This window comes from Brassica napus, chromosome C1 (genome assembly GCF_020379485.1).
Source record: "Brassica napus cultivar Da-Ae chromosome C1, Da-Ae, whole genome shotgun sequence".
In the NCBI taxonomy this organism is placed as follows: Eukaryota; Viridiplantae; Streptophyta; class Magnoliopsida; order Brassicales; family Brassicaceae; genus Brassica; species Brassica napus.
Genome location: NC_063444.1, coordinates 24529845 through 24545713, shown reverse-complemented (window position 1 = coordinate 24545713; position 15869 = coordinate 24529845). Strand labels below are relative to the sequence as shown.

The following is a 15869-nucleotide window of genomic DNA, read 5'->3' as shown; positions in this document are numbered from 1 at the left end:
TACGCGGACGGTCTCTTCTTGCTCCGGCTCTAGGAGGAGATTGGCTGGCCTGAAGCTCATCAAGCCTCTGATGGATCTGATCTAAACATGCGTTCAACATATTAGACATAGAATCATTCAAGGCACACATTTGAAGGTTAGACAATCCAGCAACTGAGTTTCCGGGACGGTTCCGTTCATCTTCACTACTCATGGCTCCTGAAATTTCTTAAAAACAAAACGTTAGATAAAAATCCTCACTCTCTCAAGTGTTTGATCCTCACCCACACACGTGTTTCTCTCAGAATTTGGATGGTCACACAACAGGGTTTCACTCAAAGTTCTAAGAAGAACAAATCAAGAAACTCAATAGACAAAATCCTAGCAAACACAAGGGAAGTTTTTAAAGAGAGAAAGATAAGAGATTTTGGTTTTTGGGAATCCGTTTTAACCATCTCAAAGGCTGGATTTCTCCTCAGCCAGCAGGCTTTCTCTTCCACCACCAATCCCCCAAATGAAATCTTTTCGAATTTTTTTTTTTTTTATAGGTAGAAGATGGTAATGAGGGGCCCGGATTCAAAATAGATAGAAAAGAAGTGTTTATGATTTAGAAATGGAAGATGAGAAAGATGAAATGATTTAGAAGATACCAAACGAGTGGCTCTGATACCACTTGAAGGACCCTAAGATCGGCTCACTCGAATGGATCAGATCTGGATATGAACTCCGAATGGAGAACTAGATGGATTGAAGGGTCGCACGAAGGTTGCGGAATGGCCTTCGATATTCCCGACTTCAGATGGTGCTTGATATGACTCACAAGTCCACCAAAAAAAGAATCTCGAACCGTTGCTTGATATGACTCACAAGACCAACGAGTTTGAGAGATGTTTGCTTGGATATGACTCACCAAGAAACAAGAAAAGTTCTAAACAAAGAACAAAGAGTTTAACTCAAAAGCTTTAGACAAAAATTCGATTATTCTTATTCTATAGAGGAGTTTACATACTTATAGAGTTTTGTAGGTCTAGACATTAAATAGAAATGTAGGAAAACAAGGCAAAACATTAAATAAACTTGACTAAATCTGGTCAAGGCACGAAAATAAAGAGAAGACTAGTCAAAGGGACCGATCGGCTTCCGTCCAGATGCATCCGAACCGGCTAAGTCCAAAGCTGTAAGGATCAGCACATAGGCGGGTCGATCAGCAAGGGCCGCTGGACGTTCTGATCGGACAAGTTGCGTTACAACAAAGCCCAAGTCTTCTGATAGCTTTAGGATCCTTGCCTTAGAGAAATATCCAAAGGAAAAGTCCATGATCGGATCGAACAAGGTAGAAAGATCATCAGCACGGTCATCGGTACATGCGGTACGAGCCAACCGAGCCAAAAGAGAGAAGCCATGGTCTGAATCGGAATTGGCTCGAGCTAAATTGGTTCTGGCTTGACCATCAGTCTTGGCTTGTCGAGCTGGCCGGGAGAGGCGGGCTTCAGTTCGGTCAGTTCGAGCATCTGGTCGAGGATCTGGACGAAGCTCCAATCCGGACGTTCGCGGATCGAGCCGATACACGGCCCGGTCAGTCTGTCTGATCTGATCGGTAGGATGAACCTCAATTGGAACGCGTTCTGATCGGTCTGGTCCATGGACTGGGGCACATCACAATCCAAACCAACGATGTCATCCCGACTCGGTAAAGCAACATTGCCACCGGGGAACTCAACACCACTCTAACCTATGATGGATCCTAGTCATCCACTCAAGATAACTCTTTGGCCTTGAGCAAGACAACTCTCCCGCGGTTTCTCTTTGAGCGCATCAGCGAGTTGATTGTACTCTTTGGTGATGTGCCTCTTTTGCTTGTGATAGTTGCAGTATTTATTCTCGTCATAAGATTGAGGACCTGATCCGTCTATCTACTAGTCCCAAACGTTCCAAGTTTTGTCGTTGTGATTGCAGCTGAAGCAATGGGTTTGGTCTTGACAACATATTAAACAATCAACTTCTTGTTATCTTGCTTGTCATAGGATGAATATTGTCGAGGTTCTTCGTAAGAATTTTCCGCCTTTGCGGCTACAAGGCTCTGCATCGCGTTGTGCTTAATCATATAGACATGGTTATCATCCTTCATAGTGATGAAGTAGTTAGTATGATGGAGAGCATCCTCCAACGTGATGTTGTTAGTGTACAGATCTTCTCTGAAGGGCGAATTTATCTGTTGCGTTGCACATAGCCTCCACTGCTGTAGCGTCTGGATCATGCACTTTGGAGACCAGTCCTTTGAATCTTTACCTGAAGCTCATGGGCCTTTTTTTGCGCCATGTGTCATCTTCCATAGGTCAGTAGCTGAGGCTCATGTCGAAAAACATGGAGTAATGTTTAAGAAAGTCTATAGACGTTATGAAAACTGTCAATGGAGTCCTTCTTGAGCCTTGAGAACCATGTCAAAGCCGTTCAGACTCTCAACGAACAATTGACAGTATCTCATGTACATATCTTTTTTCAGCTGTAAAGTGTGCTCGTCTCATGGCTATGTTGAATACAATCATATGACTGTTACGATCAAATTCACCTGAGAAAGACATGACTTTAAGCTTATATGAATGTCGAACTTGTATGTCGGTAATCTTTTCTGTAAATGATCAACCGTATAAATGATGAAATTATGTTTCCATTAATTAAATAGACATAACGCGATTGTATTACAATAGTCAAATGAAACAGTGTGAAAATAATTGTTTGTCTTGAAATAAAGAAAAGTCTAGGATATAAAATAATCATTAGCAAATAACTTGAAAAAATAATTTTACCACGAGAATTGCGGACAAACCCCTATCTATCTATTTATATAAAAGAGGGTTTTATCCCTCTTCTTTGCGCTTTATAGGATTTATAGGATGCCAGCTAGATAAGTCGCTGCCTCTCATGGCGACATGTGTCCACTTAAAGTAAACGATGCGTTTCATTTAAATTATTATGCATACATGTGGGCTTCATATTATTTTGGGCCCTAACTTTTCACACTTTACCAGCCCGTACGAAAACACACCGTTTTGATATTAAGGTTGAGCCCCTCTTCATCTCCGATATTTGAGATCGACGCACAAACTGAGTCCTGAAAGCGTTGATTCGTCTTCACCAAAGTGGACAACGTAATCTAGGGTTCTTCTTATTCTTCGATCCCTGAGCATCTTCACCAACAATGGAGTTTCTAGAGGATGCGTGAGTTGAATAGTCTTGAAGAATATCTGTAAGAAGCTTCGATTGCGTCTTTACGCCTTCCTTTCTAATCCTTCGAAACGTTAATGGTTATTAATTCATCGCTTTAACAAACATCTTAATACCATCAACCCACGTCGAGCACGATCTGAGATTGATTCATCTTATCCCTCTGCAAGTCGGTCTCTCTGCACCTATAAAAGGTAAGCCATCTTTCCTTGAACATCATCCTCTCAATCCGTGATAACACCAAAGTTAATTTATTCTGTGAATGGCTAACTCATCAATCCTCTTCTTTAATGGCTTCTCGAGCTGCGACACAAGAAGCTGCGATGAACGGAGTCCTCATTGGTTCGAATCAGCCTTAAGGACGACGGAGTCGCGGAGATCTCTGATCCCGTACCTCTCATTCCTCCTCTCGATATCTCTCGCTCATCATGGTCACTCTCTCTTCTTCTTATGATTTTAATCAGATTTGAAATTGAACTTTGATATTGGATTACGGATTGTGGAGTTTTAGTTCGTCTACGAAATGAAATTGTATTCTTGACCTTCTGAATATTGCTTGATTGTCTGTAAGTCTTATTGGTTTGTCTATTTTAACATAAAAAGTTTATGTCTTGGATTGTTTGGGTTTAACCACACGCGCAAAATTGTTTTCTGGCTCTGTTTAAGAGAAATTTAGTGTTTGTATCCATATGTGTTTCTGATGCCAAAAAGATAATTTTATGCTGTTTATTTATGTCTTTTTGATGCCAAAAGATAATTTTCTGCCGTTTATCTGTGTTTAGATAGAGGAGGATTACGTGGCTATGTGAGGAGATGGAGTTGAGATGAGGATGCTAGCTCTTACAGCTTTTTCAATCGATACAGGTTTTTGTGTTTTGAGTGAACTTTTGACGCTTAGGAAGTGAGGATATGCAAGAGTTCAGTGTGTAGCATGCAAGACAACAGATGAGTTATTGCAATAAGCTGGCTAAACTTGATGGAGTTCCATACCGTGATTTCACTGGATAGGTCTAGGTTTTTTTTTTTGGAAAATAAAAAAAATTAGTTTGCATCTTATTGAGGGGTTAACATGATAAACTCAAGCATCTTGCTTAGTTGTTGTTTGTCTTGCCCTGTGTGCTGTTCTCAGGAGAGGATTTGACTATTCTCTACGGGTTTGAATGTAAGGATAATGTTTGAGACCAACACACGAAACCCACTGGGTCATATAAATGACAATGTCACTTACCAAATAACCAAAAGCATACTGCCAAAACGTAAACAATCACAAATTTAGCAAAATACCACTACAAAACTGCAGTGCAACATACCGTCCCAATATAAAAGCCACCCTCAAGAACTGCATACTAACCTCCCTGCAACCCATCTTAGTCAGGATAGTTGTTTGCTTGAACTCTGACCTCACAGCACCTTCTTTTTTTTTGATCAACACCACAAAAGTCACCTACAACAACTAAGACAATGGAATCAAAAGCAGAGCTTGTAAGTTATTTGTTTGAATCATCAACCTTAAACTGTTACTATTAAACCAATATAAACCCAGTAATATATTCTTACTTTTAAAAATTAAGAATCACCCAACAATTATGTTAACGCTTAAAACACATTAACTATATTAAAAGGAACCGTTAAATTCCTTAAAAAATAATTTCAGTCCACTATGGAAGGCACGAGATACTTCTTATTGAACCAAATGACGTGTCGAACCCGGACATGGAACCATGACCATGGTTAACAAAAACTCAAAATACATGTGTTATAATGAAGCCATTACACAATCTACACGTCACATATCAAACATACAATAGTACAAGCTTCTGTTGGGGCGTTAGAATCGCACAGAGAAAAAAAAAGATTTTGAACAACCTAGCCATAACAAAGTACCGCTTGCAATCGTTTTAAAATTGTGCTTTAAGGTTTTAAGCAACAAATGCCACTGACCAACAAAGAAAGAACAGGTCTGGGAAACCGTGAGCTTACCACGTCTCTCAATTTTCTCAACACCAGTTTCAAGATCATAGAAAGTATAGACCATAAATAATGTAAACTTTTTTATTCTTTCATATGCATTTGTAAAATAAACAAAAGAGTTTTTTTTGTTGAATAAATTTAACATTCAATTCATAATTTTTTTTTTCCTCAACACCTCATAAACCGCACGTTGCAACCCACGACCGAAGTCAGAAATGCCGAAAGTCCTACACTGCACTGATTTAGGTGGATAAATTATGGTGCGTAGACTGCCAACTACACGTTTGATTATGGAATATGTAACATGCTCCGATCTCCCAACGATGACAATGGCTGCATGTGACATAGATTCCATCTGAAATAACAAAAAGAAGTTCCACATGTAGGCTTATGTCAAAGCTTATGATCTCCTCATTTCTCACACAAATGAGGAACTACAACAATGAGGTTGTTAAAATGGAGGACTAACCCGCCTAGATTCTAAATACATGGAGCATTAAACATCATTTTATAGAATGTAACCACCAAACTTCACAGTTCATGTTATTGCCACACTTAAAACTTAAACGCGGGGTCATTGGAACTAATGTTCCAACAAACTCAAATAGCGCCAAAGTATCACAAATAGAACTCCACAAATATATTGCAAATCTTATAATAAAGTCTGTAGGTAAACTTTCTTCAACATCCAGCAATTGCAAACAAATAAATAAGACGTTAAACTTATACAGCGATCCAAATTGGCACTTAAAAGTTAAAACAGAAACCTAACATAAAACCTAACATGTTATTTATAAATATTAAACAGTAACAATTAATATCATATTTTTGTGCTAATTGCTTTTTTTTAAGAGATAACAAATTGGCTTTTCTTTTTCGAATTGTTTAAATTGTAAAATCTAAGAAGAAATGTATTAAAAACTATTAAATTCAAGAAAAGAAAATATTGTGAACAAAGTAAAATATTTTTATTCTTTTATGAATGGTTTTAATATAGTAACAAATATATAATTTCTATAAAAAGGAATAGTAAAATTTGTAGTAAAAATTATAATTAAAAATAAACTAAAAATTTCATTTAAATTTTAAATACATTTGTACTATTTCGTTCATTGCTTACCCGCCCGCCCTAGTTACCTTTATAAATAACAAGTTTATAACTAGTGTACCAAGTTTTGAATTTTGTCGTGGACAATAATAAAAGCAAAATGTTTAAGTCAAAGAGAAAGAAAATCAAACGTTTGTGTTCCTAAACAAACCTGAGTGATCCAACAAGAGTAAAAAACCATACCCTTTGCTTATCATATATCATAAGGTATGAAAACAGTGTCAAGTAACGGATCTGATATACATCATTATCACTCGTTTATTGTGTAGAAAGAAAATTCACTAGACCGTACTTTTTTTTGGGTCAAAACACTAGACCGTACTTTTATTATCCCTTTTTTACAAGAAAATGTAAAAGAATTTAGGCCTAACACGTGAGGCTTACGTTACACATATGTCAAAGGTTTACATAAACACACATACATAAAAGAATCAGACCTATAGTTTATAGATCGTTGGTTGGAAGCGAACCCATTAGAATAGTAGTTTCTGTGTCTTTTTTTGTCTTTCCAAATAAACCCGAGAGGAATCTTAGAGGCAAGACAGACGTGGAATCTGATTTCTTCCCCGAAACTTGCAGCTCTGCAGAGCTCTTGTTTGGCTTTAGTTGTGTTCCGCAATGGCAGTTTGACAGTCTCGAGAAACATCTCTTGTGGTAAACCAAACCGCACGTCCGGCATTTGTTAACCTCATCTTCCTGCTAATAATCATTTCATTCAATATATGGAACAAACACATCAATTAAGTGTGGAGTTACGATATGGTAATCAAACACAGCCAAAACTGATAGCCGGAGAATGTGTATTATATATCCATACAAAGCTATCATTGTTCACCTGGAATGGAAATATTAAAGAGGATGTGTCGTCACAAGCTTGTCTGGCGTTACAGGGAACCCCCACATCGCAACAAACTAGGCACTGTTCTGTTATATGCTCCAGAATTTTCTTCCTAACGGTCTCCACGATTGCAGGAAGTGCTGCCAATTAAATCAAGGTTACTGTCTTTAAGTCTCTTGAAGAAAGTTACAATGCAAGGAAATAGATAAACTGTTAAAAATCAAGCAACTCGCAGCGTGGAGTTGACTTGTACATCAATTGCTAGAGAAATATGGAATCTGAATCTAACTTTATTATTTCTCAAGAACAATTATTCATCACCAGTAAAGACGATGTGTCAGGATGAGGGCAATTATGTATGAGTCAGGATGAGCGCAAACACAGATGGAACTTCAAATCTTGTTGCAAGAAAAGAAATTTACCTGCAAATGGCCCTTTAGAAAGATCAATTAGATCTCTTAAAGCAAAAAAATCAGTGCTCTCAAGAAGGTGTCTCCGAGTGCTGAGTCCTTTGTTGAGTGTCTTGCGGAATGGGCAGTGTACATATGGAATCATAATGGTAATTCTTTTCCGGATGCTCATAATATGGTTCAGTGCAGGGACCTTGGAGGACAGAAAAGGATTGACCGCACTTACACATAGCATAGGCTGCAAAACAAGATCGGTGGCTAAAAGTATTAGATTATAAAAGCTTCGAACAGGGAGCCAGCTGATAAGTAAACGCAAAATCCAAACACACTGGTGACTAAAAGAACGTAAAAAGGAGACAAATGTAGTTAAAATTCCTTGCACTGTACAATGAATGAACTAGAGCTTATCGCTTCACAACCAAACATCTATGTTTGATGTTGTTAACTTTCAAGCTGGTCAGTGAAATCGACACTCAAAATGAATCAATTTCTACAGGTACAACTACATCATGGCTCAAGCCCTGACTTTTCCATGTATAAATGAATAAAGTACAATAAACCAAAATTACCTGCTCGTGTATGGAGTCCAGATATGATTTTGCCAGTTGAGAAACTGGATAAGGATTAAAATCCCAATGATGTAACACTCTCGCTGGCAGGACAGCCATGTCATTTGTATGGCAGGAAGAACAAAACAATTGACCAGTATACTCGCAAAGCCGAGGCTTGCCCCATCCAAGAGCTTTAACAAAGTCCCGCACAAGAGTGGCTCCATCATCGAAGTATCTGTGGCATCCAGCGCAAATGTAATGCTGAGCTTCTAGCAACTGCTTCACTGATTTGTGAGGTCGAATATCAACAATGAGCGAGATGGTGTTTCCATAGGAAGAACTGGTCGCAGCAAAAGTGTCGCTAGCAGAGCCTGTTGGAGACATTATAGAATCCGACCCAGCAGAACTTGCATCTTGAGGGGACAAAAACCGAAGTAAAGCATTTGGAAGTGTGGGAAAGAAACGGGACTGAAGAAGTGAATTTAAACAATCTTGAATAAGAACTGTTCTTTCAGCAACTGCGTTGGGCGATGTTCCAAATATTTTCCTGGATTCTCTTTCCACAGAGGCCCAAGGTGTAGGAAACGTCCAGCCTTGATCAGCAAATAAAGATGTCAACCGACGGTAGAGACTATAAAAATCACGGTATCTTCTTTCAATTTCCCACTTGTCCTTCCCACTCCAAACCCTTATGACATACACTGTGTATTCCTTCACCCCAACCAATCTCTCACTCAGCGAGACATCACCTTTCTTTTGCTTCACCCCGACAACTTCTACCCTATCAATCCTAAATCTCTGGGAGACTATTGGAGATGAATCCTCTAGACCAGAGGTTGTAGCAGTTTGTCCCCCATCCCTGTTAGGAAGCGAGAGCTGTAGCTGGAACATCTTGTCACTCTTAGAATACCTTGCCCCAGATGATTCACCAGAGTCGAGCAGTATATCTTCCATATCATGAACAAAATCATCATAGAAGTCGTTAAGTTCTGTGTTCTCCTTCTGCAACATGAGTAAGACGAAACCAGAAAAGTTCATTCAAATAATTAAAAAAATCGATTCAAAAGGAGATCCAGTAGAATCCATGAAGTTTACAGACTGCACAGGCTTTCCTTAATGAATAACTAACTTAAAATGGGGAGAGTAACACAGCAGTAGTAAAACGAGATCCCGTTAAATTCTCAGATTCACACTATTTAACTTTAAATGTGAGAGGAGTTATTATACACTGAAATGCACAATTTCCCTAGAAACAGAGCAGGACATAACCAAAGACATTCTACCAATACAAGCAATAACTAAGAGTAAGGTAGATTGACATTTGACAGGCAGAGGAAAATTACGTAGATAAGTTTTCATATATCAAGCAGCTGACCTTAGGTTGTGCATTGGTGACCTGTAAGGCATTTATTACAGGATGAGAAACTGTAGATGATGGCTTATCAGAGTTCGAAGATGCCAACAAAGGTTCTGAGGTGCACTCTCCAAATGGAACTGACTGGTTTGCATTACCAAATGATTCGTGAAGTAGTCCAAAAGAAACATTGCCATCAAGATGGCCAATCCCACATGAAAAATCTTCGTTTCCTAACTGAACTGGTGTGATATCGAGGACATCATCAGAATCACAAGATTGAAGGTAGTTCATGGCTACAGGTCTATCTTCAGTTCGATTGTTGCTAAGGAAGCTGTCTTGAGTAGATTCTTCTTTTAACAGTGATTGAGGAGGAACAACCAAGGTTTTTATATCAACGCTCAGGTCTGCAGAACCTCTGACAGTTATGCTGTCTCTTGCTACACCACCTTGCTCCCTTTGGTTCAGGACAGTTAAATCTCCAGGTTTTAGTATATCTTCAGTGTTTTCACGGAATACGCTTAAATCCGGAGTATCCCTAGTGCTCACGGTTAGGTTTGTATGTTCTATCCCTTTTCCTGCATGAGCCACATCTGGAAGCTTAGTGGACATCCCTTCAGTTTCAGCACACCTTTTATCAAAGCCGCTGAAGTCAAATGGAGAGTCATTAAGTTGTGTGGCTTCAAGCTCAAACTCATCCCAATCATTTGTACCAAAGGCAGTGGACGAACTGATGAGGAAAGGGTTATCTTTAGACTCCTCTTTATGCTGTAGATTCGGTGGAAAACATAAATTTTGACGAGAATGATCTGGAAGTGAATCATCATCATCATCAGAATGCTCACCACATAAAAACTCATTGTCATCCACATCATTAAACTGATCCATGGAGTCTCTTTCAAGTGTAGCTTCATCACAAAGCTTAGCAGCACCCATCACCAAACCATCAGTTTCTTGGATTATGTTGGCGTTCTCGGGGCCAAATCCTCCATCAGCTAACCGTGTCTTAGCGAAAGAAGAGAGCTTTAGAGTTGGTCCCAAGCTAAAATTGTCAAAATCAGAATCCAAGGAATCGTGAAATGGGCCTGTGGAGCCGCACACACTTGGCGTTCCCAAAGCCGAGTTCGCACTACAATACCGATCGAACTCAGATTCGCCACAGGAGGAGTAATGTAACGATGAACACGGAGAGGCATCCATGCCGCCGCTTTCTTCCACTCTCGAGGATTCCTCTCCGTTGTTCATCTGTCTGAAACCACCGATCAAATTCAAAAACCCACCCAGATCGATCCAGGAATACAAACGAATTCGATTCACGGACTCACTCCAATTGAAGCAGATCCAAGCAACAAGTAGTTGAAAGAACTTTGTGGGGAACTGAGATTTAGGGTTGGATTCGAGCTCTGAGGATTAGTTTCCTTTTGTTTCTGCCTCGACTTTCTTCCTATTGAGAAGCCAAACGAGACCAGGCATGATTGATTGGCAACGAAGCTGACAGTTTCCACAATTTGTTTTGTTTTGTTTTTTTTTTTTTTTTTTTTTATTAATTTAAGGCCAATTTAGCAAATAACCAAAATATTGGTGGTATTTGCAAGATCATGCAGAATCTTTGTGAATTTAGGTTATTCCTTACATACATACATAGGTTGGTGTTACCGTATTGTCTTTGATGGAGTTCAATAATAGGTGACGTGTCTGGACAAACTGCTGCTTTGGTCTCTAATAAGTAATAACGGCTGACCGATTGTAGTATACGAGGCTTCTCCGAGAGCATGTTCCTTTCAATTAAATGTATTAGTTATTTGATGTCTAGTAGATAGACGCTTGTCTTTATCAATAGTAAAAGAGAAAATGAGAAAATAACTCCAAGAACATCTATGCTGAACCAAAACCAAGCGGTGATAGCCTAGTGAAAATCTCTTGGGGCTTGGTGTATATCCACATCAGTCCTTGGATTCGATTCTCCCTATGAACTAAATTATCACTACTTGGCCAGTATGGGCTTGATCTTCGGCCCAAGTGGTTTACATGGTGGACCGTAACAGATGATCGGTCCACCCCCTGGTTAATGCCAGAGGTATTCCAAACTCGGGCCAGACAGTGTGATACGCTTTTGGGATAGTCCACTATGTAGCACTAAGTGCGTTCTTCCCGGGGCCGACCGGATCAGTCGATAGGACTTATTAAAAAGAAAAAAAAGAACATCTATGGTTGGAAACTATCGAAATTGAGCTATATCACCACTAACTTCAGCGGATAAAAGAGAGGAGATAGACTTCCACACCACCGTTACGTCACTGTGGAGAGCATTAGCTCCGACCACACACAAAATAAAAAAAAAAGCTGGTTTTTTAAAAAATTCTTTTTTTTGTGGCAGCAAACGGCTATTTTATTACTCAAGCTTGAGGTGGTCTGGGAAGCCAGACCGGAATATAACAACCAATAAAGCATAAAGGTCTATGAAAAGAACGTGCATTCCTAGCTAACGAATCTGCAATCTCATTCTGCGTCCTTTGTAAGTAGCTGATCTTGATGTCTGAAAAACACAACCGAAGAGTTTGAATGATTTCCAACTCAGTTGAGAAGTTGGGCCAAACTTGTGGCTGTTCTATCATTGCAATCAGATCCTTGCAGTCCGTCCCAAACCTCTAACAAGTCGAGTGTTGTATCATACTCTCCATTGCCCATTGTAGCGCTTCCAGTTCCGGGTGTAAAGCTGTCTCCCGCCTCCTCAAGTTCTTTGACCCCATGAGTTGAATCTTCCCCATGGTATCCTTCCAAACCCATCCCATTCCACTAAACTGAGCTGTGGAGGTCCATGAACCATCCACCATGTTGGGGAAAATACCCCGGTATCATTTCCTCCAGCATCCAGGCAGGACCCAGACCCTCGGGTCCCCGATAAGGGAACACTCCAGGTCCCTGCTAGAAGGCACCCCGAGCTCGGTCCCTGGAACCGAGCTCCCTTCCAAAAAATGGAAAACTTCCGACAAGGAAAACCTTCCATATTTCCGAATATGGAAGAGTTTAACCTAATGAAACCGACTCCTAGACGACTATATAAGAGCTACTAAAACCCTAAAGCAAGGGATCGACTTCTCCAAGACTTAGAGGCTAGAGCTAGACGGCTAGGATTAGGGTTCTTCTTCAATACCTTGTAACCCCGTTTGTTCTTGCTGTTCTATCTAATAAAACGTCTCTTCAAGTCTTTCTCTTCATTATTCTCTCAAATCCTTACGAAATACCTACAAACATCCTCAAATACATTCGGTTTACCGGCTTGTCCATCGTTCCGTAATACTCACAAAGAGCCTACACAAAAATCCCCTAACAGTTTGGCGCTAGAAGGTGGGGAGTAATCTAACTACGTGACGAGTCATCGGTGGGTGAGCACGATGGCGAATCACCTGAAGCTTCTCAAACAACAGCTGAGCTTCAAAAGCAAATAGACAGCCTGCAAGGCCAAATCACCGACATACACCGAACTCAAGGAACTACCGGAGAAAATTCCAACCTCTCTTCAGAAGTCCAGAGCCTGAAGGAAAAACTTGACGAACACTCCAAACAGTTGGAGCTAAGCGCCGAGAAGCTCAGCCAGCTACAGTCATAGAACACTGCCCTCCGGGACCAGAATCAAACCCTCAACGTGGCAGGTAACAAGAAGCGTCGCTTCAACACCCGGGTTCAACCTATGGGAAATCTGAACACGCCCAACATCGGAGAAGGTACCACCGACACACCTCCTGCATCTGGGGTAGCTGGGGCAACACGGGAAGGGACCGAGAATCCTCAAATCCATGATCTGGAGGAGAGTGATTCCGAGCCAGAACCCGGGAAGGAAGAACCCAAGAAAGCAGCAACCGAATCCTCCATAACCGCCTACCTAGAGCAGATGTTCTCTAGGAGGTTCGATGCCATGCAATCCATGGTAGAATGCCTACCAGGAGTAGCTCCCCCAATCTGAAGGAGCAACCCAGATTCCTACGCGGATACCCCTTTTGCGGAAGAGATTGCCTCGGTTGAGATGCCTAGAAAGTTCTCCTTCCCCAGCATCAAGATGTATGACGGTACTGGCGACCCCGACAATCACATCGCGCAGTACAAGCAAAGGATGTTGGCGGTTGCACTCCCTAACGAGTCCCGTGAAGCCACGATGTGCAAAGGGTTCGGTTCCACTATGATCGGACCTGCCTTGCAATGGTACATCAATCTCCCTACCAGGTCCATATCTTCCTTCGCAGGCCTGAGCGACAAATTCGTGGAGCAATTCGCAAGCAGTAGGAGCCTGGAGAAGACTTCAGATGGTCTCTACGAGATCCTCCAGCATCGAGTGGAACCCCTGCGAGACTACATAGCCCGCTTCAATCAGGAGAAAGTGGCGGTCCCCGAATGCAGCATCCCTACTGCGATCTCTGCCTTCAAGAGAGGCCTACTTCGAGATGGGCGGCTATACAAAGAGCTGACCATGTATCCTTGCAAGACCATGGAAGATGCGTTGTCCCGAGCCTGGGCGCAGGTGAAGTGGGAGGAAGATGTCGCTAGCCGTGCCAAGGCTCAGCCAAAGCAGGACCAAAGGTCAGCCCGATCAGATCGAGGAGACCGAGATGAAAGATCCTCCCAAAGGGGATCCAAGGACTCTTGTAGTAGAAACATGGGCATGTTCCAGTATCGGCCGCAAGAGAAGGAAGAAGGGATGTCGGTATCTGCCTGGCCCGATATCTCCCATCTCTCAATATCAACACCAGAGCTAGTCAACGCACTGAGACAGATGGGGCAACAGGTTAAGTGGCCTCCGAAGATGAAAGCACTTGACTCGTTCCGGAACCGGGACTTTGGTGTGACTTCCATCGCGATCATGGCCACAAAACCGAAGACTGCATCGCCCTGAGGATCGAGGTCAACGAACTACTCCAAAAGGGGCATCTCCGAGAATTCCTCCCAAAGAAAGCCAAGGCCCACCTCAGCAAAGAGACAGCAGGGAAATTCAAAGGAGCTGCACCAGCCTCACCACCTCGCCAAGATCGGGTGATCCATGTCATATCCAGAGGCTCAGAAGTAAGCGGAGTAAGCCACGCAGCCGCAAAGAAAAGCACCCGTAACGCTAAGCATGGTCTGGGAACGACCCAACCGAAGCGCCTACTTCTAGGCACCGACGAGATAAGCTTCACAGCTAAGGAGCAAGAGAAGATCCTGGCTCCCCACCATGATGCTCTAGTTATCTCTCTCACCGTAGCAAACTGCTGGGTGAAAAGAATACTAGTAGACAACGGCAGCTCCAGCAACATCATCTTCCAGACGGCGTACCAAGATCTAGGGCTGGAGGAGAGCACCCTGATGCGCAAGGTAACCCCACTCATCGGGTTCAGCGGCGAGGTCAAGCAAACCGCCGGAGAGGTTATCCTCCCAGTATACGCTGAAGGGGTCAACATGTCTACCAAATTCCTGGTCGTAGATTGCCAATCGGCATATAACATGATCTTGGGACGACCCTGGATTCATGACATGGGAGCAGTCCCTTCAACCCTTCATCAGATGGTGAAGTTCCCTACACCCTGGGGCATCAGAATAATTAGGGGAGACCAGGAGAACTCTCGATCCTGCTACCAAACCACCCTGAAGTGGAAGACCAAGGTCTTATAGCAATTATAGAGAAGACCTCGGACCCCGCGAACCCAAGGATCAGAGGTCAATGATACATGTAATTGGGGGTCGTTCCGGAGAAGGCGGACCCTGAATCATTCCAAGAACCCAAGGGATCCCCAGAGTACCTATGTCGACCGCTCCGCATCGTCTCCTCCGAAGCCCTTCAAAGTTGCATCTGCTCGCAAGACCTGGTCCTCGCAGGACCCTCGTCCCCCGCCTTACATAGACAATATCACCGAGAACTTTATCAGATATCAGCTAGTGGTCTCGCGGATAAACAAGTGGGGCACGAGTACTCCAAGGAAACCTCCTCAGAGGGTACATCTGGCGGATCTGGAGCAAAGGGCGCCTCGCAGACGCAGGATGGAGACACTTAGCCAGGCAGGAGACCTCTGAACCTGGTCGCTCCAGTGGATGAATGTGACTACACGTTTCATGGAAGTGCTGAAAACCTTCATCAACAGGAGACAGTGGTCTCCGAACACTAAGGGCTGGGGCATGAAACGAGTCTCGACCGCGGTCCCTAGACCCAAGAAAGAGGCAGAACCCTGCAGAAGAAGGAGGAACCCTCCAGAAAGGACGCTCGTCCCAAAAGCAAGTCAAACCCTGCGGATCACCTAGCAACAAGAGGTAAAACATGGCCTAACCACCGGGGTACCTCGCAAGCTGATATCTTGTACGGTCTCCGGACCATGATTTCTATTAATTATTTTATCTATTATTTAAGCATTATGTTTTCCTACTCCTATGTACGCTGAAACCTCTCCAGACAAAGCTTATATAATAAAAT

At 42.2% G+C, this 15869-nt stretch overlaps 2 protein-coding genes and 1 long non-coding RNA gene across 4 annotated transcripts; 2 read left to right on the top strand and 1 right to left on the bottom strand.

Moving 5' to 3' along the window:
* The first annotated feature begins 1695 nt into the window (after positions 1 to 1695).
* On the top strand, positions 1696 to 4389 carry LOC106376567. Its single transcript, XR_001275551.3, has 2 exons — positions 1696 to 3635; positions 3987 to 4389. It is a non-coding gene; the product is annotated as an uncharacterized LOC106376567 (long non-coding RNA).
* A 2171-nt stretch (positions 4390 to 6560) lies between these two features.
* On the bottom strand, positions 6561 to 11025 carry LOC106385786. Of its 2 annotated transcripts, none has more exons than XM_013825783.3 (5): positions 9458 to 11025; positions 8101 to 9084; positions 7544 to 7769; positions 7119 to 7261; positions 6561 to 6979 (listed from the first exon to the last, which is right to left on the bottom strand). In XM_013825783.3, exons 1-5 carry the CDS (start codon positions 10679 to 10681, stop codon positions 6728 to 6730), a joined length of 2829 nt encoding a protein of 942 aa, XP_013681237.1. In that variant the 5' UTR covers positions 10682 to 11025; the 3' UTR covers positions 6561 to 6727. The 2 variants fall into 2 exon arrangements, with proteins under 2 accessions (XP_013681237.1, XP_022555359.1); XM_022699638.2 differs by having other exon boundaries at positions 6561 to 6982; positions 9458 to 10935.
* Positions 11026 to 13127: 2102 nt separating this feature from the next.
* LOC106355595 lies at positions 13128 to 15456 on the top strand. The gene is made up of 4 exons (XM_013795515.2): positions 13128 to 13342; positions 13403 to 14273; positions 14381 to 15067; positions 15160 to 15456. Exons 1-4 carry the CDS (start codon positions 13128 to 13130, stop codon positions 15454 to 15456), a joined length of 2070 nt encoding a protein of 689 aa, XP_013650969.2.
* The last annotated feature ends 413 nt before the right edge of the window (positions 15457 to 15869 follow it).

Excerpts from the sequence above, each read along its gene's own strand:
- LOC106385786 (XM_022699638.2), bottom strand. The coding sequence starts at position 10,681 with ATGAACAACGGAGAGGAATCCTCGAGAGTGGAAGAAAGCGGCGGCATG. Across the intron at positions 9,085-9,457 it reads TCACCAATGCACAACCTAAG|AAGGAGAACACAGAACTTAA; the intron begins GTCAGCTGCTTG and ends CTCATGTTGCAG. Across the intron at positions 7,770-8,100 it reads TGGACTCCATACACGAGCAG|CCTATGCTATGTGTAAGTGC; the intron begins GTAATTTTGGTT and ends CTTGTTTTGCAG.
- LOC106355595 (XM_013795515.2), top strand. The coding sequence starts at position 13,128 with ATGGGAAATCTGAACACGCCCAACATCGGAGAAGGTACCACCGACACA. Across the intron at positions 13,343-13,402 it reads GAGCAGATGTTCTCTAGGAG|GAGCAACCCAGATTCCTACG; the intron begins GTTCGATGCCAT and ends CCCAATCTGAAG. Across the intron at positions 15,068-15,159 it reads CCCTGAAGTGGAAGACCAAG|GCGGACCCTGAATCATTCCA; the intron begins GTCTTATAGCAA and ends GTTCCGGAGAAG.